This window comes from Mus caroli, unplaced genomic scaffold (genome assembly GCF_978045245.1).
Source record: "Mus caroli unplaced genomic scaffold, Mus_caroli_1 scaffold_2, whole genome shotgun sequence".
In the NCBI taxonomy this organism is placed as follows: Eukaryota; Metazoa; Chordata; class Mammalia; order Rodentia; family Muridae; genus Mus; species Mus caroli.
In genome coordinates, this window is record NW_028227257.1 from 57,900,357 (window position 1) to 57,923,863 (window position 23,507).

At 52.3% G+C, this 23,507-nt stretch overlaps 1 protein-coding gene across 2 annotated transcripts; it reads left to right on the plus strand.

Annotated features, from left to right (window-relative positions):
• The first annotated feature begins 1,839 nt into the window (after positions 1 to 1,839).
• On the plus strand, positions 1,840 to 22,632 carry Shf (Src homology 2 domain containing F). Of its 2 annotated transcripts, XM_021155422.3 has the most exons (7): positions 1,840 to 2,327; positions 11,572 to 11,713; positions 14,205 to 14,411; positions 15,885 to 16,025; positions 17,279 to 17,450; positions 17,595 to 17,714; positions 21,812 to 22,632. In XM_021155422.3, exons 1-7 carry the CDS (start codon positions 1,842 to 1,844, stop codon positions 21,996 to 21,998), a joined length of 1,455 nt encoding a protein of 484 aa, XP_021011081.1. In that variant the 5' UTR covers positions 1,840 to 1,841; the 3' UTR covers positions 21,999 to 22,632. The 2 variants fall into 2 exon arrangements, with proteins under 2 accessions (XP_021011081.1, XP_021011082.1); XM_021155423.3 differs by lacking the exon at positions 15,885 to 16,025 and having other exon boundaries at positions 21,812 to 22,631.
• The last annotated feature ends 875 nt before the right edge of the window (positions 22,633 to 23,507 follow it).

Genomic DNA, 23,507 nt, shown 5'->3' on the forward strand with positions numbered 1-23,507 from the left:
GCCCAGGCTGGCCTCAAACTCAACAAGACATTGTCCTTGAACTCCTGATCCTGTGGCTTCAACTTCCCAATCACTAGGATTATGGGTGTACATCATGTGTCAGTCACTGCTTTATTGCTATGAGGAGACATCAAGACCAAGGCAACTTATAGAAGAAAGAATTCAATGTCGGACTTGCTTATAGTTTCAGAGGGTTAGTCCATTATCTTCAAGGCAGAGAGCAGGGTGGCAGGCGGGTGGGCAGGCAGGCATGTTGCTGGAAAAATAAGTAGCTCAGAGCTTTACATCAAGATCCACAAGCATCAAGTAGAGAGGAGGTGGGTGGAGACTAGGCCTGTAATGGGCTTTTGAAACCTCAAAGACCACCCTCAGTGACTCCAACAAAGCCACACTTCCTCCAACAAGGCCACACCTCCCAATCCTTAACAAACATATGGGGACCATTCTCATTCAAACCACCACCATCACCACCACCACCATCACCACCACCACCATCACCACCACCAGGATCACTTTATATTGTTTAAGCAAATACCAGCAGTGTGGTGGCTCACACCTGCAACCTCAGAACTTGACTTGGGAAAGCTTGAGTAACAGGATTGCCATGAGTCTTAGCCTAGGCCTGATGGCAAAGTGACTACAGAGCAAGGGCTGTGCTCAGATCGTTAAGCACCCTTAATTTGCATGACAACAGCCCCTATCACCCTTTCTAAGATAGGACCAAGGCATTGTCTTGGCCTAGGAGATGGCAGTCCAATGCCTTTCCCGTCCACTCCCATTGGATGAGTGAGGAGACCTTCTCCTATGGGTTAGCTACAATATCCTCAGGAACCCGTCGTCTCTATGTTCACCGTTGCATCATTAGCTAGTATTTTAAACTGTATATTCTGGAATGTAAACCTCTTAGTTTCTCAATTATACCCCATGAAGTGAGGGGAGAGGGAGGGAGGGGAAGGAAGGGGGTGGAGGGAGAGGGAGAGAATCAGAGAGAAGGAGAGTTGTAGGCCTTCAGGGCTACAATACTTCTGGTGAACCTGCTTCCTTTCTAAGACAAAATTCCAGGCTCCTGGGCATTAACAACGGAGTCCTGAGAAGGTAAAGGGCTGGTGATTGACAACATTAGACCTGTTTCTCGCTTGATTTATTGATCTGTCTGTTTCTATTCTGTCACAAACTGATTGACAAACCCAGGGTGGAGCTTGAGGGATTTCCACAAGAAAGCAGGGTAGCTGTGAGGGCTGCGTGGGCCTGCAGGGGGCCGGTGTAAGCGTGGATGGGGATTGTTTGTGCGAGGGTTGTTAGCATTTGAAGCTGGCGATTGGGTGTGGAAACATCAGAGCAATGGGTGTCTCTGGAGAACTGATTGCATGCCACGTGAGAAGTTTGCCTGGATAGAAAGGCAACCTAGGTTTGGGTGTGAGCTAAGGGATAGGAGGAGGTAGGCGGTACTCCCAAGGTGAGGACAGTAATAGGCGCATCTAAGAGCAGCGTCTTCGAAAATGTTTGGGTCTTTGGGTTTTGGGGAAAGGAATCAGGATGAGCAGGATGTGCCTGGGGACTCATCTTCCCGCGTCTGACACGAACTGGGAGGTGCAAAGAGCAGATGGGACTAGAGAGCGCCCCACAGGAGCACGCGTAGCGACATGTGGAGGACTCACCCTCGGCGCAGTTGCTCCCCGCATCCCATCTACTCCTCTCAGAGTCCTCGGGTCCCCGTTAGGCAGCGGGCTCCGCCCCTCGTGTCACCGACGACGAGCCCCGCCCCTCCCGCCGGCGCAGCTCCGCCCCCTCTCGCCCCGCCCCCGCCGCCCGCGGTCGGCTCGCTCAGTTGGGAGGGCCCCATGCTACTGAGCGGAGCTCCTCCTACGGGCTCCGGCCCGGGGCCGAGGGCGCAGGGCAGCGCGGGGGGCGGCCCTGGGGGATCCCGCCGTGGGGCTGGGAGTGCGGGGACCGGCCCGGGAGGGGGCGGCAGCGGTGGAGTCGCAAAGTGGCTGCGAGAGCACCTGGGCTTTCGCGGGGGCGGCGGCGGAGGGGGCGCCAAACCCGCCCCCCCAGAGCCCGACTACCGCCCCCCAGCTCCCTGCCCGGCCGCGCCCCCTGCGCCGCCCCCGGACATCCTGGCCGCCTACCGGCTGCAGCGAGACCGCGACTTCGAGGACCCCTACTCCGGGGGCCCGTCCGCGTCCGCCGCCCTTTCCACCCCTGCGGTCCCTGGCCCCACTCCGCCCCCGCGCCACGGCTCACCCCCGCACCGCCTCATTCGGGTCGAGACCCCCGGCCCCCCAGCGCCCCCTCCGGACTCCGGACCCCCTGCCAGCAGCGACAGGGTGAGTGCCGCGCCGGGCGTGGGTGTCCAGGAGGGGTGGTGGTCTGAGGTCTGGAGATTTAGGGAGGGACAAAGGTGGCTTGGCTGGGGCTCAGCCTTTCGCAGTCAGTATTTCTAGTTGACACAAGCTTAGTCCCCGACACGGGGGCTCAAATTTTAACCCCTTTGTTAGCTTCTCCACCGACTAATCCGAGTCCCCAAACTCTGCCCTGTTTCCTGTTAGGGCCCCAGGACTAGGGACGACCTCCCTCATGGGCTCTGTCCTCAGCTTTGCAACCCCTCCAACCCTGGTCCTGGAACCTTTTTCTAACGGGCATGGAGAAGCACCCCTCCCTTCCCTTTGCCGGTTTATGGCCTTTGTGCCCTCTCCGGAGCAGCAGCTCCTCTGCCCTTTGATCTCTTGACTCTTCCCTCCACAAAGCTTTTCTCTCCCCCTCCTCTTCCCCTTCTCCTTCCTCCCACCTCCCACCCGGTCCTGGAGTCTAGGCATCTTTGCAGGTCTGAAGCCCAGAAAGGGGCTGAAAACTAAGATTCTTCCTTGAACACAACGAGCGCTGGCCTTTGCCTTTCCCAGTGGGATTAGAGGGGGGGAACTGTTGTACTCCGGATGCCAAGATGGGCATTGTCCAGCTCTTCCTAAAGAAATTCACCCCTGGGGTACAGGCGCACTCCTTCCAGTGTTCCCCCAAGTATGAGGACACTCAGTGGTCAGGACCTGTTGCCCAGTTAAGGCCGAGTGACTGGGTTCATTCATTATCTCTTCTCTCTCTGCTTCCCTCTTTCTCAGTCCATTCTGAGAGAGACTGGATCTGCGGGCCCTGGAGGAAGACTCCCAATAGTTTGTCTCTCAGGACATCTACCTTCCTTCTTAATTCCAGTTTTATCCTGTCCTGGATGATAAACAGCTGAAAGCCATCCTTAGTCTCCCTGAATCGGAGGACTGTGACAGAGCTACCCCAGCACTGTTGCCCTCCTCATGTCTGAGAGCTCATCCCTCCAGGGCTTGCTCATCTCTCCTCAGTAGAGATCTTTATCTGATTAGAGAGCAGTTAATGTCTGAATCCTCAGGTTTCAGAATTGGGCTTTTTACACCAAAAGATGGCTGTCCTGGTAGGCTTGCTGGATAAGAGGTGTGTCGGTGTCAGAACAAGAGCCCCAGATGTGTGAATCATTTCCCCCATGGTTCTTGCCATGGAGCATGGCTGACCATGCCGGCTCATCATGCTTAAGCTGATGAGGAAGGTCCAAGGGCACTTCTCCCAGGCTGCGTGCAGTCTCCTTCCTAATTGCCCTGGTGTTATGGTGAGACGGTGGTATGGCCTTGTCCTCCCTGTGGACCAGTCTCCTTCTCCCTGGCCACTGGCTGTTGGCCCATGGTCTAAGCTGTCCTTGGCTATTTTCCTTCCTGTAGTGGCTTAGAATGACCTAACAGGCTGCCCACCACACTGTGGGTTCCTCCAGGAAAACATCCCTTTTTTTGGGGGGGGGGTCAGTTCTCTGTCTCCAAAGTGTCTGACCCAGTGTCCTGAAATGGTGCGTATCCATTAACAGGGTGGCTTAAGGGTCAGGGATTCCCAAGGCATGGCTTTCCTTTCCTTTTTTTTCCAAGGAAGGAGCTGTAGCCCTGTGCACAGACCCTCAGACCCCTCCTGCCAAGACTGTCTTGTCTGTGCTTCAGTTGGGTCAGCTCTGACCTGTGGGGGAGGGGATGCTCAAGAGGTGTCTGAGTCTCTTGCCAGCCAGCCACGGAGACAGGAATGAAATCCGACAGGCTCTCCCAGGAGCCACACAATCTGTGCTTTCTTTGGTGTGTGTGATAAAAGGATCCGGGATGTAGCATCTGAGCTGTCCCATGGGCTGACCTAGGCTCCTCGTTATTCAGAAATCAATCAACTCCCAACCATCTAGGAACAGAATTTGAGAGATCCCAGAATATTCCCCTAGGAAAAACGAAGCCAGACAAGGTACCTGACTGAGCTCTTAACCCCAAACCCGGGTGGTCAGACACCTGCAGGGCCTACTGAGTGTACAGTGCAGCCTCTGGACCACCACTCCCGCAGAGCTGTGGTTTCTATACTGTGTGCCTGCTTCCCCTCTTTTCTCAGTTCTGCAGAGCTCCTTGGCTGGCAGAAAGAGGTTCCAGAGCACCCCAAGGGGGCTGTGTCCTGTGGTTGGATAGGCCTGGTAGAAGTGTTTCCCCCACCCACTATGCCAAGGAGCCATAGGATGAGGAGGCAAGAGGGAATGGTTATCGGGACAAGGCCCTGAGGTCCTGGGGGTTCTTTAGCCTTTCTGTGCTGGGCTCACTGGCTGCCGGCCCACTCTGAAACCCACTGATATAACTGGCAAAGTCTCAGAGTTGACCATCTGGCCAGGCCTGGCAGGGCAGGTGTGGGAACAGCAAGAGTGACACCCTGCAACCGGCAGCTAGAGCCTGGCCAGATGGCCCCCAAAGAACCCCTCTGGTGCTGGGCCCTGTCCCACTTCCAGGCTCTGCTCTGGCAGAAGGTCCAGGGTATTGGGCTTCCTCTTCATACATTCACTGTTCTCTAAGCTTCAACAAGAGAAAGAAACATGATCTAATTAGGGAACAGGGATGAAGCTGTGATTAAATGAAGGCTGAGTTGCCTACCACATCTGCAGTGTGTCCTGTTGGGCCAATATGAAGGTGAGACCTGACATGGGTAATAAAACAGGCACCCCACATTGAGACCAGGTCTCTTATTCTTAGCTCATGGGGGCAACCCTAGGGCTCTTGAGCACCCAGACATTGTGTGCAGGTATTTCTCATTTATATGGGAAAAGGCTCATAGCTCTCAAATTTTCACAGGAATTTATAGCCCCCCAAAATAGTATTAAATTAAAAAAAAAAACTTTAAAAAGATTTCATTGGGCTGGTGAGATGGCTCAGTGGGTAAGAGCACCCGACTGCTCTTCCGAAGGTCCAGAGTTCAAATCCCAGCAACCACATGGTGGCTCACAACCATCCGTAACGAGATCTGGCGCCCTCTTCTGGAGTGTCTGAAGACAGCTACAGTGTACTTACATATAATAAACAAATAAATCTAAAAAAAAAAAAAAAGATTTCATTAACAATTTTAAACGTGTGTGTGTGTGTGTGTGTGTGTGTGTGTGTGTGTGTATGTGGCTTTGTGTATATGAATGCAGTGCCCTTCAAGACCAGGAGAGGGCGTCAGATCCCCTGGAGTTGTAGTTACAGGAAGGTCTGAGCTACCAAGTGTGGATGCTGGGAACCAAACTCAGAGCATGCGGCTCTAAACCGCTGCACCACCCCTCTAGCCCCATACTGAAAAACCCTTTTAAAATATAAATGTGTGTGTATATTGTGTGTATACTTGCATACAGACACACATGGGAAGGTCAGAGGAACTCCTTCCAAGTAATGGGTCCTAGGGATCAAACTGAAATAGGCTTGCTGGCAAGAACCTTTACTTGGTGAGCCAGCTTTTGAGGCCTGGTATTGAGAGCTTCTTACAACAGGTGTGTGCCACAGATGTATGGCGTGGGCTTGGAGCATCCAGGCTCCTTTTAGCAAGCAGTGAGCAAACAGGAAGGGGACAGTGAGGTAAGAGGCTGAGGTGTCTGTATTCCATCACGATGCTCCTGTAGAGAGGCTGCCGAAGTCAGGACCACTCTCAGACAGTGTCCACTGAGTGTGGTGCGTCCTTAGGTGATGCTGGTCCAGGTGCTGAGAGGGACACCCATTCCTTGGCTTTTTTGTTTTGGGCTTCATGTGTGTGTGTTTGTTTTTGTTTTGAGGTGGTTTTTGTTTTGTTTTTGTTTTTTTCTGAGACAAAGTTTCCCTGTGTAGCCCTGGCTGTCCTGGAACTCACTTTGTAGACCAGGCTGGCCTCGAACCCAGAAATTCACCTGCCTCTGCCTCCCGAATGCTGGGTGAGGTGGTTTTTTGTTTGTTTGTTTGTTTTGTTTTGTTTTGTTTTTCTTTTCCTTTTTTAAGTTTGCTTTCTTATGTCTTCACCGAGTATGGAAGCCTAGTTAGCTTATCTTGTGCTTATTCTGTGTTGCAGATACAGGGGGGTAAATGTGGCTAAGGGAGGAGTCCAGGGGAAGCACTGATGTGGCCCAGTTAGACCAGCCCTGGGCTGGTTATCTGTGTTGTCATTGGCACTCCAAGGATGGCTGAAGACTGTGACTGCTGATAACTTATGGGCTGGCCTGTTTCCTCCTCACACTGCAGTACCACAGTCTGGAACCAGACATCTAGGAGACATCCATACTGGCGCGGCCAGTGAGTGACTTGGTCAACGCCTTGACCCTTGCACTCTGCCTCTTGAGAACTGGCAACAGCTGAGACCCTGGTGCTCGTGGATGGGAGAAGAAGCCACCCAGGCTGAGCGAGTACCCAGAGCAGGTGTCTCCTGTAATTATACTTGTCCTCATCCCAGAACCAGCATGACATTATGTAAGAGCAAAGATGAGGTCCAACTCCTGCATACCATGGACTTGTGGGTAACTCCAGAACACCTTAGGGTGCCTCGCTCCTCTTAGAGCTTATTTTGTGTCTGTCAGTATGAGCTCCTAGGAGACCCCAAAATTTGGTCTCTTTGCCTTTAATGATTCTGTGGCTGGCATTTATTGAGCATGTGTCTTGTGCCTAGCACCATTTCCTGTAGCTAATGTATATTGGGCCAGTCAGTGTTTCCAGCAACCCTATGGGACAGAGCCTATCCCCGGGTTGTACTGGAGAGCAGAAGTGCTGGGATGGTGAGTCCCACTTGCAGGGCTTCTCAGCCAGCAGCCGCAACACCAACAACCCAGCAGTGTGATTCCAGGCTGTGCACACGCCAGGGCCCAGCAGAGAGGTGGCATTCGTGCAGCATTTGCTGACCAGCACTGAGAGACTCCAGCAGAGATGATGCAAGGTGTGCTCTGTGCCCAATTCACCATTTCCTGAGTACTGGAGCCTGCCTCTGGCAGAACTGTCTTGAAGTAAACACAGACATGACACACCCCAGGACCTTACAAGGGTTGGTGACATCAGCCACTTGTCTGTGATGTTGGGTGTTGTGTAAGTATGACATTACTTTTATAATTAGAAATCGGGAAATAACCCATTTACGTTTTGTTGGCATTTCCCAAGCACATCCAGTAGGAAAAGGTATTACCATAAGTAGGAATAGCAGGGGCAGATGTTTGACCTCAGAAAGTAAAGTACTGTGCTCCTAGCCACACTGATGAAGACATCACTGGGTTTCAGTGACAAAGGGTTAAATATAGTGGGGAGATACTAAATCAAACAGAATCAGATTGTCAACGCTCAAGTGATTCTTTTTTTCTCTAGTGCTAAAGATTGAACCTGATGTGGGTCTCGTCATGCTAGGCGAATCAAATGCTCTTGTCATTGAACTATGTCCTCAGCCCCTAAACCAAAATATAAATCTAAAAAACTGAGGAAAGGGAAATTTGGAAACACTTGTAAAAAGGTACTGAGCATTGCTTGGGTCTCAGGCTTGCGCATTGCAGTGTCTGTGGACACCAGAAGAGGGCACCGGTTGATTGCCCCAACTGAAGTTCTGGTGGTTGTGAGCCACCATGTGGGTGCTAGGAGTTGAACCCAGGTCCTTTGGAAGAGAAGCCAGTGCTCTTAGCTGCTGAGCCATCTCTCCAGCCCTAAGAGCTCACATTTATTGACCACTCACCCCTGTCAACCTTCCAGCTAAGAATATTACAGCTCCTTCTTGCTATTCATTCCTTACCCTTTCTGCTACAGCAGGGGGTGGGGAGAAAGGCTCAGGCTTGCAGGTACCTGTGAACTTGAAGCTGTGGAGGAAATATGCAATAAGAGAGTTTGGGAACTCTGAAATCCACAAAGTACCTGTTCTGCAAACACCAACACCTGGCCCCGGAACCCATGGGTAGGTCAGAAAGGGGCTGCTCCGTGCAACTGCAGAGTGGAGGGTAGTAGAAGAAACAGATGGTAGTCCTGTTAGCTGCCTTGGGAGAGGCATAGGCAGAAAGGAGATTCAAGAGCTGGCAGCTGCTGGGGAGGGCCGCTGCCGATTGAACAGATGAGTGGCAGGGTCCTAGCGACAGCTTACAGGATGGCAGAAGAGAGAGCACAGCGTGACGCGGGTCCCTGTGAGTAGCCACTACCTTCCCTCCTTGTTGGGAAGTATTTCAGCACTTTAGCAGCACACTGGCTAGAAGAGAGGATATAACACCCTTGTGTTAGGTGCCTTTCCGGTGCCCTAGTTGGCAGTTCTCCCCATCTTCCCTTGAGCCAGAGGCTTTGATCCCTATTCAAAAATGGATTCTCCAGTGAGCCTGAGCCTCCCACGGCCACTGGTCATTTAGGTCATTCAAAGGTCAGAGTGGCTGGGGCAGATGGCACTCATGTCACTTCAATAGAAGTCTGCATAGAAGCTCTTTAGGCATCCAGTAAATACAGTCAGCATCTGCTGTGTGTTGGGCCTGCGATGAGAGTTGGGTAGAGCAGTGGGCACATCCGAGGGGGTCAGGGGACCACAGACAACAGATTGTAGTAGGCCAAATGTAGTCTGCAGGGACCATTTTCCTGTAAGTAATTTATCCCCCTCTAAACACAGAAACACTGGGCAAGCAGGCTTGGGATCTGACTTGGATTTTCTGTGCCTAGAGTGGGTACCAGTCCTGCCAGCCTTCCTAGCTGGTGACTCTGCTGCCACTCCTGTTCTCTGTTGGGCCTTGTGGGTAGCTCTCCGGATGCCCCAGCCCAGGGTGGGGGGGTCCAAGACTTCCTGGAGGAGGGTGTGGAACCAGGAGTACAACAGAGAAGCCATTGAGCTGTCTGCAGGACTGCCACCTGGGTGCCTGCAGGCACTATCAGCTGGCGCTGAGAAGGCCCACGCCAGCCTGGGAGGGGTAGGGATTCCAGGAAGAAGCAACTGTGTGCAACTGTGACCAGGCTGAGGGGAGGCCGGAAGGGCTCTGAAGTCGGGCTGGCTCCAGGGGGCGAGGAGGGGTGTTGAGGGGCTGGCTGTACCTCACTTCTCTGGGAAGCTTCATAGAATGCAGATTTGTTTGGAAAGACTTGGTCCTCCTTTAATGACCCTATCTACCTAGGCTTATATTTTTTTTCTACATTGTCTAAATCAATGAAGCGGGTGGGGTGCTGACATCCTCTCCTCTCCTTTTGTATGATGGATTTAACATAATTACTGAGAGCTGTCAGTTCTTGGGTATTTAGCTGTGAATGTGGGTCCTGCCCCCAGGAAGTGCCCAGTCTACCTAAAAACACAACAGTAGAATAAGCATTTGCTACACAAAACAATCAGACAGAGCTACCTCTCTGGCTGGGCCGGGAGGAGCATGGAAAGGGCTTCTGAGAGAAGAAACTTGAGTAAGGATTGGCCAGGACAGGAAATGGTGCAGGCAGAGAGAAGACCATTGAGTGAATCAACCATGGTGCTTTCAGAGCGGGGTCCAAAGAGGAAGGTGTTCTCTAACCTTGAACTCTTTTCTCAAAACACTGGAGGTCTACTTATTGTGAGGTGTAAGGATAGTGTGTCAGGTGACTCAGACACTGTAGAATGGCAGCCACACACGAGTTGGCACTGTGTGCTGACTGGCACAGTTGCCAGCAGTGGGCAGTGGGTGATGCTGGGGGTAGGAGGACAGTGTGTGATGGACCTGAACAGATTCATCTGTATCCTGGAGAAAGGAGGACTGGGGGTGAAGGGCTCGAGAGATGGTGCTGATAGAAGAAAAGAGAAGGATGTTTACAGCCTTCTGTTAGTTGCTTATTGGAGCTAGAGAGTCACGCATAAGATACACGTGTAGGCTAGCAGGTGACCAGGAATACCGGTGGGTTGATGTGAGCTACCCCAAGCAGCCAGGTATGCAGGGAAGTAAAGGAACTGAGGGCCAGACTGAAACAAGGTAGGAGCTAAAACACCTGAGGATAGGTAGAGGCAGCCACTGGGTCAACCTCAGAAACCTATAGATGGGCCACATGGGGCCAACAGGATGTGTGAGGAGGGATTGGTTTTTTTCTCCATCTTGTCCTCTCAGGGGTCCCCATTCCCAGGTCCTTTCACTCAGGGCAGCATAGTAACCTGGCTCAGCTGGCTCCCTCGGATCTGAAGTCTAGGCTTCAGTTGGGTGAAATACAGGAGTGGCCATTCCCTATGCCCCGAGCCCCAGAACCACTTCTGGTGCCAGCTGTGACCCTCCAAGTGCTGCAGTGCTCCAGGGTCTGGCTTGGTGAGTCCTACCTTTTCCTGCCCAGTTTGGAGAAAGACTCCATTGTCCTCAGCCCTGCCCTGCCCTGCCCTGCCCTGCCCTGAGAGCCTCGGCTTCCTCCCGCTGTCACTGGGAGCAAGAACAGAGGCTTGCCAATGTGTGAGGAAGGGACAGGCAGCAGGGAAATGGAAAGCTAAGACTGGTTCTCTGGATCCTGGCCTCTGGGAACTCAGCCGGTTTCAGTAGTGTCTCGGGGTACTCCAAGGCATTCTCCTCCCAGGAAGCTGAGAGGGCCCCACCAGCTACATGTTGTTGATAGCCCCGTGCACAAATAGCATGAGTTCCAAATTTGAATTTTCCTTTTAAGTAGAATGGTTTAGGGGGTAATTCCTAACTGCCTGTTGTCCAGTTTCTTCAAAGAGAGTTTATGACACCCACAGAACAAGGACCTGACAGGGATCAAATGACAGAATGGTGACAAAGTGATGTCTCGGTTTTCTTTTCCCTCTTCCTCCTCTTCCTCCTCCTCCTCCTCCCTCTGCTCCTCCTGCCCCTCCTCTTTCTCTTCCTTCTCCTTTTTAATTGAGATAGGGTCTAACCTTGTAACTCTGGTTGGCCTGGAATGGCCTGGAATATCCTGGAACTCCCAGAGTTCTACCTGCCTCTGCCTTCTGCGTGCTGGGGTTAAAGGCTTGAGCTACACTGACTGCTTTAGTTTCCTCAAGGTCACTGGTTCTTTCTTTGGTGACCACCTCACCTGGGATGTGGCAGGCTACACTGTGCTGATCTCTGAGATGCCTTACCATTCTGCTCTTTAGCACAACTCTTGCCACACATTGGTATCTGGTGCCTTTGAGTTCTCTCTGTGCACAAGCTGTTGTCCAGCTCGGACCCTTAAGACCCAATAGCTTCATCCTGGCTATTTAGCCTAGGACATGACCACATGGTAGAAAATTAGCAGGAAAGAAGGAAGCCCCATCTCTGCCACGGGGAGCAGAGCTGCCGGTCCTTGTCTGAGCCGTGTTTTCTTTGCCTTCTCCCAGTTGGCAATCCTAGAGGACTATGCGGACCCATTTGATGTTCAGGAGACTGGTGAAGGCTCAGGAGGGACTTCAGGAGCCCCGGGGAAGGTCCCTGAGAATGATGGCTACATGGAGCCCTACGAGGCCCAAAAGATGATGGCTGGTAAGTACTGAGGACGAAGGAGGTTGCCCCCTGAGGCCTTGGCTCTGCACAACAAATCCAAGGCCGGGCCCCATGGTCCCTGGCAAACAGGGAGAAAGCTAGTGCCAGGGCCTTAGGAATGTGGTCGGGGCCTTCAAGATTTTGGGAGAGAAAGTGTAAGCTGCAACATCTGAGGCCACAGAGGAGGCCATGTAACCAAAGGTCCTATAGAAGCCCTGGAGATAGGTTTCGTATGAGTTGAGTCTGACGTTCCCAAAAGAGAGCCAGTCAGTAGCCTTTGGAAGTGTGGTGAGTTTGAGTTCGTGTTATCAGAGAGAAACACGAACAGCAGGTGAGTGGCTGCACTGGGTGCCGTGGAGTGGGCCGAGGAAGTGTTTCAGAGTTAGAGTAGAAAGGGCTGAGTCAGACCTGCCCTTGGGGAAACTGAGGCCAAGAGATGACCCAGGGAAAGAGTCAGAGTCGGGGTGAATGGAGAGGATAAAAGAGGATCAGAGAGGAAGGGTGAAGGGTAGCCAAGAGGAATGGTACTTCAGCCTCTGAGATGGCAGAGAGCAGGAAGGATGCAGAGGTTGAAGTAAAGAGTGTGGACTTGTGCCAGAAGAAACAAACAAGATTAATGTGGCATTTAAGGGGATTTCTGAGTCCATGGTATACAGAATTGACTAGAAGAGCTACCTATCATAAGCCGAGTTACCAAGCCAAGAAATGGTTTGGTTTGTTGCATCTTGGTTTTGTTGTATTTTTGTTTAGTCTTACAAGATGTGATCTCAGTATGTAGTCAAGCTAGCCTGGAACCTATTATGTAATCCAGGCTAGCCTAAAATTACAGCAGTCCTCTTGACCTTACCTAAAGTGCAGGGATTACAGACACACACCACCATGCCCAGCTCAAGTGCTGGGATTCCAAGGAGCCGGTAATTGCAAAGTCTTTCTTCCTCTTCTCAGCTTAGAAATAATTAAGACGTAAAATTAAAGCCGGGCAGTGGTGGCGCACACCTTTAATTCCAGCACTTGGGAGGCAGAGGCAGGGGAATTTCTGAGTTCGAGGCCAGCCTGGACTATACAGTGAGTTCCAGGACAGCCAGGGCTACACAGAGAAACGCTGACTTTAAAAACCAAAAAACCAAAAAAAAAAAAAAAAAAAAAAGAAGAAGTAAAATTAAAGAAAGGGCTAATGGAGATTAAAATGTCAACTTTATTTATGATAAAGTTGACCAAAGGATATAACTTAGCTATGGTAACACAATGGTTTGGGTTTTGTAGATACTTTTCAAGAAAGTTAAACACGCCTACTCAGGCCTGGCAGCACAGGGTAGCTGTGGGCTTTTGTACAGGAACACTCTGCTCTATGGACTAGAGAGATCCAGAATTCCTGTGTTCCGCAACAAGGCGGAGCTGAGGACGAGAATGAGCACTCGCTGGCCAATCAGATGAGCTGCCCTGCTCTCCGAGTTAGAGATTCACCTGTGAGGGGGACGTTTGTCCTAGTAAAAGCCTGGCTATGGAGAGATGAAGTTGGAAGCCATGAGGCACTGGAAAAGAGCAGATGAAGTTAAAGAATGCAGGTGTCGGTGGGCGGAAGCTCAGAGAGGAAGAGGCTCTGGGTCCTTGGGTTAGGGCTGAGAGATAACATGGGCCGTGAATATCCTGGCATTATATGTGAAAATTTAATTGCTTTAACTGTACATTTTTTTTGCGGGGAGAAGGGCTGGAGGCAGGGATGGTCCTGGTGATTAAACTCAGGCCTCGTGCATGCTAAGCAAGTGCTCTGCCACTGAGATACAGTCCCAGTCCTAAAATACACATTTTGAGGCAAGTTAGCCACAAAATCTGGAGCTTTTATCATATTTAGATCAGTGATCCTAAAAGGATTGCCTAGCTCTGGAGAAGGTGGTGAATCTGAAGGGAGCTGAGGACAAAATGAAGCATTGGAAGCAGCTGTGGAGGGAGGACCAGAGCTCCAGATGTACTGATGCTGTGAGGTCTCAGCAAACAGCTTAGGAGTCAGGGTAGGAAGAGCTAAGCAGGGCCTGGGCCTGGGCCTGGAACAGAGGATCAGGAGAAAAAGATCAACAGGAAGGAGAGAAGAAGGTGACTTGTCACGGGGAAACCTAATAAAAGGGGGTCAGTGGTATCTGAGCCACAGAGGAGTTTCTGATTGCGAAGTTACTTTAACTAGAACGTAAGTGGAAATGAGTAAGGAAACGGAGCTGTGTGTAAGGGAGACATGAACTCGAGGAAGACTATGCCTCAGTTTCCTTAACATGCCCACTTCAGCTTCCCGGCCCTTGCTGATCATCCTGGGGTCCTTCTCCTTTTACTTTGCCACTTGTCTGCCACTTCCTCCCATAGACCCCATGATGTTGGAGCCCTGGAAATGTCTCAGGGTTGAGGGAGCCAGGATTTGTGGCTGCTGAGTTCTCCCCGAGCCAGGGCAGAGGCTCTGGGTTGAGCTTATGCCTTACACTGCTCTCCTGTTTGCATCGGGCAGAGATCCGGGGTTCTAAGGAGACTGCAGCTCAACCCCTACCTCTCTATGACACACCCTATGAGCCAGAAGATGAGGGGGCCAGCCCAGAAGGTGAGGGGACTCCCTGGCCCAGGGAGTCTCGCCTGCCAGAGGATGACGAGAGGCCTCCAGAAGAGTATGACCAGCCCTGGGAGTGGAAGAAGGAACGGATTTCCAAAGCCTTTGCTGGTGAGTCTCGCCGGCCGGGGCAGCTCTGCTGGGGCCTCTGAGCACTTTACAGGCTCGGGAGAATGGAAGGAGCAGATCCTAGGAACCAAGCATGGTCTAGGAGTGGAATTCTAAGGCAGGGTAATTGAGTTCTGTGCCTTGGGGTGGGGACTTGGGCAGCGTGGGTGCAGCACTGTGTGCCGGCAACGGGCAGAGCAAGAGTGAACGCACTCTTCTACATCTCACCTCTTGGAGGCCAAGCCTTTGGGAATCTGGGAAAAAATAAAGACATTCCAGTACAGATTGTGAAACTTGTGGCATATGTTAAATATATTTGACAAAGAGGGTATTTAACACTTCAAATGATAAAAATCCCTGTAGGTATAACCTGGATTCTGAAGCTGTCTCTAGTGGCAGGCTCTGCCATACCAGGGGCGTCTGGCTCCAGGGGTATCTCTGAGCTGCAGTTGGAGGCTGTGAGGTTGCTAAATAAAGATCAGGTTTCTCCTGTCCCGACCACACCACCGTGTCCCAGGCCCAAGTCCACCATAGAAACATGCATGTTGGCCATCTGAGGTGGGGGGAGCAAGGGCCTTAAAGTGGGAGAGTGCCTTCAATACTGAATCTTGAGGACTGAGATGCCATTCAGTTTCACTCCTGCTCCCATGTCCCTACACACACACACACACACACACACACACACCTCACACAGAGACAGCTCATCCTGCATCCGGCCCTCAGCTCTGCCCTCCCCACCCTGGCAGCCAGACTGGGAAACCACAGGTCTCTGCTTTGCTTCCTGTAAGGCACACACCCATCAGGGATGGGCCATTTATCTCCAGAGGTCTCCTTGGAGAATCAATACTGTTTGGATTGCTTAATGGGAAAATCTATGTTCATCATTAGGAAACCTCGTTAGTGGTCCTGCAGCCAGCCACTGGTGGCGTCACTCAGGACTTGGAGGAGGAGGAGGATTCGATTTAAAAAAAATAAAAAACCCTCTGCCCCAAGTCTGAGTATTCCAGATAGCTGAGGTTTCGTCCCAGTCTTGAGATCTGCCAGTTCCCAGGCTGGGGATAGAAGAATAAGGGGGAAATGGGGTATCAGGGTACCAGGTGTGGTTCTGGGAGTGTGGGCAGCCCCTGTTCCCATGTTGCACTCTCCTGGTCCTCTTGGTTCCTGGAAGCTAGTGAGGGGGTAGAAGATTAGGGAACCTGCAGGGCTGACCAAGCAACATCCTATACCTTCCTGTTTGCCACTCAAGCCTCCCACCCTTTCCTCAGCGGGCTGGGCTGAGCTGGTTAGTACCTGCCATGCATAGCCCTCCAGTCCTGTTCCCTCCTCCAGAGCTACCTTTGCCTTTGCCTCTGCCTCTGCCAGGCCTCCTTTCTAGGCTACTGTGTATCTTAGCTCTGTGTTTTGGTGTCTCAACCTCTGCCTTTCTCTGTCTCTGTCACTGTCTCTTTCTCTTCTCCCTTCTGCTGCTGGCTCCAGTTGACATAAAGGTCATCAAAGACCTACCTTGGCCTCCGCCTGTGGGACAGCTGGACAGCAGCCCCTCCCTGCCTGACGGGGACAGGGACATCTCCGGTCCAGCTTCACCCCTCCCTGAGCCCAGCCTGGAGGACAGCAGCGGTGGGTCCTTTGGGGACTTATGGCCAGGGTGATAGGTCTTTTACCTCTTAGCCCCTGTGGGCTTGGGTTGGAAGAATCCTCCTTGTCCTGGAGGAAGAAGGGAAGGAGAATGCATAGTCGCCACCCCACCCAGAGCTGTATGCACGTTCTCTTACCAAAGGCCCTTCCCTGACACGTTCCTCCTGTTCCTCCCCACCGCACAAAAATCCAGCTGTCAGCTATAATCCCAGCACTTGGGAGGCTGAGGCAGGAGGACTGTCATGAGCTATACAGTTCCATAACAGCCTGGCCTATAGAGTGGAACTATGTCTAAAAAAAAGAAAAACCCACTGTTTTAAAGCTTATGTTCTTTTTGGGTGGAGCTTTGCCTGCCAAGGCAGGTGTTTGTGAGGTCTGGGGAAGTACTGGCAAAGGGGATCCTTGCATCTGATGACTGAAGGAAGATGAGGTATTCAGTCAAGAGCTTTAAGGAGAAAGAGCCTCTGTTGGGGGGGAGCAAAAGCCTCAACTTCTTCCTCTACATCCAGCATGAACACCTGAGGGGGGGGGGTGTTGGTGTGTGTGTGCATGAGACTTTGTAGGTAGTTTGTAAATGCAGGCTAGAGGAGAGTCACCTGTGCATGTGACCCACTTGCAGGGGGTGCGGAATGTTCCCTTGTGCTGGCTCAGCTCCCAGGCTGCCCAGCTTTGGAGATGCAGAGCTACCTCCCTGGACTTCTGTGGGAGGGAAGACAGTGGGCAGCGACCTTGGGGTGGAGAGGGCCAGGCAGTCTGGCGGCTTTGGACAGGATTAGCCTGTCACGATGGCACCACAGGGAATCAGATAATTGTTCTTAGATCAATAAGTCATTTCTACAGAATGGCCTGGCAGGCTGATTTGGAGAACGGTAATGAACTCTGAGGAGGAGAAAGAAACAATATTATCAACACTGAAGCCACCCTAAGGGGGATGGAAGGAAGGCAGGTCCGCTGAGGGAGACAGCTTAAGTGGTTTCTCATGTTGTCCTCCTTCGCCTGCCTGTGTGGACTGAGAGGCCCCAGGAGGCTTGGCATGGCTCAGAGACTGTACCCATCCCTGAGAGTGGTCTAGGATTCTGTCCCTGGAGTCAGGCAGGCGGGCCCATAAGCATGCCCTCTCAGAACATGCCTTTGGCCTTGGTGGGGACTTGGAAAAAGCAGGGTAAGGTACTGGCTGTTTGAGAGGGCTCTGCCTCTAAACACCTCAGAGTCCATGACCAGTCTGTTCCTTACAGCCCAGTTTGAAGGATCGGAGAAGAACTGCCTGTCACCTGGCCGGGAGGAGAAGGGGCGGCTACCTCCCAGGCTATCTGCTGGGAACCCCAAGTCATCCCAGCCCCTAGGCATGGAACCCAGCAGCCCCCTGGGGGAGTGGACAGATCCAGCACTGCCTCTGGAAAACCAGGTGTGAGTGTCTGTGTCCAGCTGGGGACTCCCTCCCTCTTCCTCCCCTCCTGGCACTGGCTTCCCTGCAGGGGACACCCAGAATGGGTGGGCCTGGACGGCGAGGGACCCAGCAGAGATGCCCCCCTTCCCCTCTCTCATCCTCAGCTGGTACCACGGGGCCATCAGCCGAACAGATGCCGAGAACCTGCTCAGGCTGTGCAAAGAGGCCAGCTACCTGGTGCGCAACAGTGAGACCAGCAAAAATGACTTCTCTCTCTCCCTCAAGTGAGTAGGGGTGGCGTGGGTAGAGGGGACCGCTAGCCTGTAGGGCAGAAGAGGATGCCAGCATTCTCTTCTGGTCCAGCCAGACTGGGAAGAACCAGATGCCCTTTGAACAACTGCTGGCTCCGCCCCACCCCCACCCCCAGGCACTGGGGAGCCTGAAATGTCTGAGACTCCTCAGGTGGAAGCACTTGAAGGGTAATGTCCAGGTCAGAAGGTTTCTGTCACTTGCCGTTCAACCTTTCTAGGTCTTCACTTCTTGATAAGATTGATAGACTCTATTGCATTGGGAAGGATTAAGTGAAATAATAACACTTGACTTAATGCCTTAGACCTAGCATGTTTTTAAGATAAATTATTGTCGTCACTGTTAGCCACTAACATGTGGACACACGGGCCAGGAGATACAGGAGGAGTTTTACTTGAAAGGTCAGCAGGGTGAGGTGGGAGTGGGGGAGCTAGGTTTTAGGAGGCGGGCAGAGCATTCCACTAAGTCCTTGGTTCCTATCTGCGTGTTCCTTGGGAGCTGCTTTCTAAGCACAAACTCAGACTCCCAGGCTCTCCACAGTAGGATGGCCAATGCCCTTCTTGGCAATCAGTGCAGCACAGCCGGCATAGAGCCAGCCATCCGTAAGGTGGCCAGCTGCGGGGAGGTGACCATTTACCTACCCCCTTCAATGTGGGAGTAACTGGGTATCTCACACCACCTCCCCTGGTGCGTTAGATACTGGTACATGCCCCCTGCACCCCAAACAAATCCAAGGGGTAGAATTGCACACATGTAAGAGATGACTGTTCATCTTCACTAAAAGAGACCAAGAAATGTACTGAAGAGAGTTAAGGCCTTGGTTCTATTCTGAGTTTGATAAAACTAGTTGTGAGGCCATAGACAGATCTTTTAACCTCGGGCCGCAGGCTTGCCTCTTGCAGGAGGAACTGATATTGTGCGTTTCTTCTAGCTCTTGTATTCTAAGAGTCTGCAAACTATAAAATCAAGAAGAGGATTTTGGAAAAACTCATTTGTCAAAAATATGATTTACACAACTTGAGGTAGTACACTGTTATTAAGATTATAATTGAAATTCTTAGCACGGACCACCTAGCATATATAACTTGTCCAAACCAACTACTGCTGTGATGATAAATCTCTTTTTTTATACAAATGAAATAGATTCAAGGAGCTTTGTTACTTGCTCAAGGTCACCAGCTAATAATTAAGTCTCTAAACTAGATGTGGTGATATAGTGCCTGTGGTTTCAGTTACTTAGGAAGCTGAGGCAGGATCCCTTACATCCAACCAGGCCAGCGTAGAGAACCTAGCCAGAGACTGTTTCAAAATACACAAACACTGTGCCTAGCTCAGTCTGACTTCAGGAATTACACTGTTCAGTGACAGGGTTCCAACCCTCACCAGCTGCCATTTGCTGGAAATCTGGTACTGTCCAGCCCAAAGGGAGACAAACACCACCAAGGTTTGGGACTTTAGAGTGGAACCAGGCAACTAGGGGTGAGGGACTGCCTTAGTGTAGGGAATAAGAAGGCAGGCCTGGATGTCTGCTACACTCTAGCTGATCTCGCCCCACAGGCTGTCTGCCAAGGTCTCGTTTGCATATAAATGGCTTCTCTGAAATACAATTATGGTTTCTCTTCTCTCCCTAATGGAAGGGCTTTCACTGGTAATTAAACAGCTTCCTCAAAAAGCCTTGCCAGCTCTGGGCCCACTGGCCCAGCTGGTCCCACCCAACACCCTGAGGGTCTGGTGAGGACCTTGCTGTGTCTTAATGGACCCTTGGGACTAGTCCCTGGGGGCTGAAAAGTACAGCCACCCCTCCTCCAGAGATTGGTAATGTAGATTAAGGCCAGTTACCCTTCTGAGTCTGTTCCTTGAGAAAACACCCTGTGCTGTTTAAGAGAGGTTGTTCTCCCGAGTGGGCTGTGGGAAGGAAGTCGGCCACTCTCAACTCCTGAGGTGAGAGAAGACAGGGCCTACACTGCTTCCCACAACGTACGGGACTGCTGCTTTACTGCCCTACTTCCCCACTGCCCACACACTCTTGGCTCCTTTCCCTCGGGGCCATTGTGCTTACTCTGTACTCCAGATGCCTCTATATCCTGATACACAGCCAGGCAAATTCCTAAGTAAGACTTTGGGAACCAGACCCTGAGAGGAGAGGTCTTATGGACCAACAAAGCAATCAGGATGGAAGCAGCCTCCTTACAGGTCCTGTTGGCCACCTAGGCCTCTCAGCCCTCTGTTTGCTCCTCTGGGCTCAGGCTAGGAGGCGGCTAATTAGGCTCTGAGCTCTACCCAACATTCCTTAGCCCATGCCTGTGGGTACGTTACAGACCCAGGGCTTGGCAAACCAGGCCAGTGGCAGTCTGGACAATTGCTGGGTGCCTCACCCCCATACTTTCTAAAGTGGGGGGGGCATTTGAGAGCAGGCTAGAGCTTTGCACACTGGGTCTCTGTCTGGAAGGTAGGGGCTAGCTAATGCTGACTTCCTGGGTTCAGGGGGATGGGAGAGGCAGTGGAAGGTGTTCTCTTCTCAGAGTTTTGAGGTACAGGTAAGAGCTGTCCAGTGTCTCACTGTCGCCCTCAACAGCCTGAGTTCCCTCCAAGGGTTTTAGGGATCTCAGCTAAGGTCAAACCAGGATTGGTGGCCTTGAAAGAGTTTCAGGACCAGCCAATTTATGAAGCAAACTTGGAGGGTTTTTTTTTTGTTGTTTTTGTTTTTTGTTTTGTTTTGTTTTGTTTTGTTTTGTTTTTTTGAGACAGGGTTTCTCTGTATAGCCCTGGCTGTCCTGGAACTCACTTTGTAGACCAGGCTGGCCTCGAACTCAGAAATCCACCTGCCTCTGGCCTCCCGAGCGCTGGGATTAAAGGCGTGCGCCACCACGCCCTGCTTTGGGGGTTTTTATTAAAGTTACTTTAGTATATAGTTAAGCATGAGGATTAAGAGAAAAAGACGTGCTCAGAAGAATATAAGATAGTGTCACATGTGAGCACGGTCCCTAAAGGGAGAGGGAGCAGCCTCACCTCTTTGCTCTCTTTTGTTCTTACCATAGCCATATATGGGATCTGGGTTGGGTCTGACGTGACTGTCTTATCACTGGTGGGCTCTTGATAGGACTACTATCACTAAGGTAAAAGTTTAATCCCGGGGAACACAGGAAGGTGGGACAGCTTTGCTGTAGAAAGGGTTTGTTTCTCCCCACCAATTTCAACCAAACTATAGTATAGGGAAAAGAATGAGCCCTCCACAAGGTCATACACACTCAGGCCTTAAGACCTGCTCAACATAAAATCTTTGTATTTAAAAGACGTATTAAGTCTGTCAGCCGCCTTTGCCGCAGATGTCGGTTGTGCTGGAACTGCTTGCCGCTTCTCTGCTGGAAGGAGGTTGCAATCAGACTCCAGGCTGGGGGGCTCCCATCCCCTCTCATCTCACCTCCACACCATAATTCCTTTGTCTATCCTACCCAACTCTGGGTAGGTAATGCTAACAGAGTCTCCAGATGATGTCACTCTAGGCCTAAGGGCTGGCTGGCTGGACTGAGAGGGCCTGACTTGGTGTAAGACCCACAGACTGGTGCTGCCATATAGCTCAAGAAGGGGGAGCTGAGCATAAGGCTGGGCTGTAGTCAGTTGCTAAAGTGCTGGCTGGTCTGTCCAAAGCCCTGGGTTCTGGGCTCAGCACCCCTTACACTGGCATACACCTGTAATTAAGAGGTGGAGATAGAGGCTAGCCTGACCTGTATGAATCTGTCTCAAAAGTCCAGGTAGGGTTAAACTGGCTTTAGCCAGAGGCTGATGGGCTAGGGTCGAAAAATTGGAGGGTACAGGGCACCCCACTTTCCACCAGCATACACCCCATATACTCACCACACACACATTCTTGGCACACCCAGCGTCCTCACCACAAAGCCAGTGCCTCATGCTACCTACTCAACCCTCCCCTCCCCTCCCCTCCCCCACCATCCGGTCCCTGTCCACCTCCCACTTGAAGCTGGCTTTGGAACCACACTTGCTGGGAGAGTTCGGGGTAGAAGTAGGGGACTGAGGAGAACCCCTGGTCACCGGGATCTCTTTCTCTTCCTAGGAGCAGTCAGGGCTTCATGCACATGAAGCTGTCCCGGACTAAGGAACACAAGTATGTGTTGGGCCAGAACAGCCCACCCTTCAGCAGCGTCCCTGAAATCGTGCACCACTATGCCAGCCGCAAGCTGCCCATTAAGGGAGCGGAACACATGTCCCTGCTCTACCCTGTGGCCATCCGGACTCTGTAGATGTGAGACCAGGGCTTATGATAGACCTGGACCCGGGTCACCTGCACGGGGGGCAGCGGTTCTTGCCAAGGACATGATGTCAGAAACCTGGCTTCCCCTTGTCCTAGGATCTAGCAGGCGCTGAAGATTCCTTAATTTATTATAAAGGGGAGGGAATCCTGGGCCTTGGAATAAAGGGACTGTGTGGAGCTGGGCACCGAGGAGAGCCTGAGGAGGAAGGGGTCTCCCCGCCCCAGTCAGACACTAGAGAGGGAGTGGCGACCTCCCTCCCGCACCACCCACCCTCCGCCTCCTCCCCTCTCCCTGTCCCCAGCGAGCCCGCCCAGGCTCCGGGCCAGAGGCTCCGCCAGGCAGAGCCGCGGCCGCCGGCGCCGCCCTGGGGCTGCCGGGAGGGAGCGGGGAGCGGGCCCGACTATAAATCGGGGCTGGAGCGGACGCCGGCCGCCTGCGAAAAGCACTTTCCGAGCATCCACTCGCTTCCTTTGACCAAACACCTCACGCTGGGCAGGGGGCGTCCAGGCCCTGTCGCTCCTGCCATTGCTCCCGAGTGAGCCCAGCCTCCCGCCAGCAGCGAGCGGTTTGTCTGGGAGGCGCCGAGAGACAAAGAGGCAGCGCGCCAGGCTGACGGCGCTGCCAAGCGGGCGGGAGGCGCGCTCCCGCTCCTGGCTGACTGGCTGGGCGCGCCGCGGCCCTTTCCCTTAGCTCCCTCTGGTGGCCGGGCCTGGGGCCACGCACCTCAGCGGACATCCGTGGGTCCGGGGCCTCCCCGCTGCTCCACAGACAGGTTCTGTGGGAGCCAGACGCCCTGGGGACGGTTGTCCCATTAGGACGACCTGCTGCCCCTTGCTTGCCTCAACCCAAGTCCCCGGGGCATTAGCGCCCAGAGAATCAATTGGGAATTTCTCCAAAGTGAGGATGTGTGATCTGAGAAGGGAGGTATTCCGAATAGATGGGATCATTTGGCATTGGGCACCTTTTCAGAAACTCTCCGAAGGTTGTTCTGCCTTTGATTGACAGGAAGAGGACCCACCATTTTGCACCTGAGAAAACAGGCCTAGAGGGGTTAGGAGACATCTATCTCCTCATGCTGCCTGGACGACTTTGTCTCAGGGCAGAGCTAGAATAGCTGATGCCCTGAAGGAAGCCAGGCCGACTGCAGCTCCCTGAGGACTCCTCTCTGTCCTTCCTGATCGCTGTCAGCAGCCTAACACAGCCCAGAGTGAGCAAGGGCTATTCAGTCTTTGCTGCTTTTATTCAGTAGATACTGGAGAGATGCCTGGACCACCGTGGCAAAGCCCACTGGGTGGATGATTTCCTTAGCTCCACTTTGACCTAAGGCAGCAAAAAAGAAACCCCAAAGGGGGAAACACCGTTTATTTGCAAAAGAGACCACTGGAAGAGGGAGATGAAGAGGGGCACTGCTCCAGGCGGTTAGTGGGCACAGAAAGGTCTGACTACATTTTACATTTTGAGAGATCAGTTGTTCAGTTAGGCTGGTCCTGAGGGTTT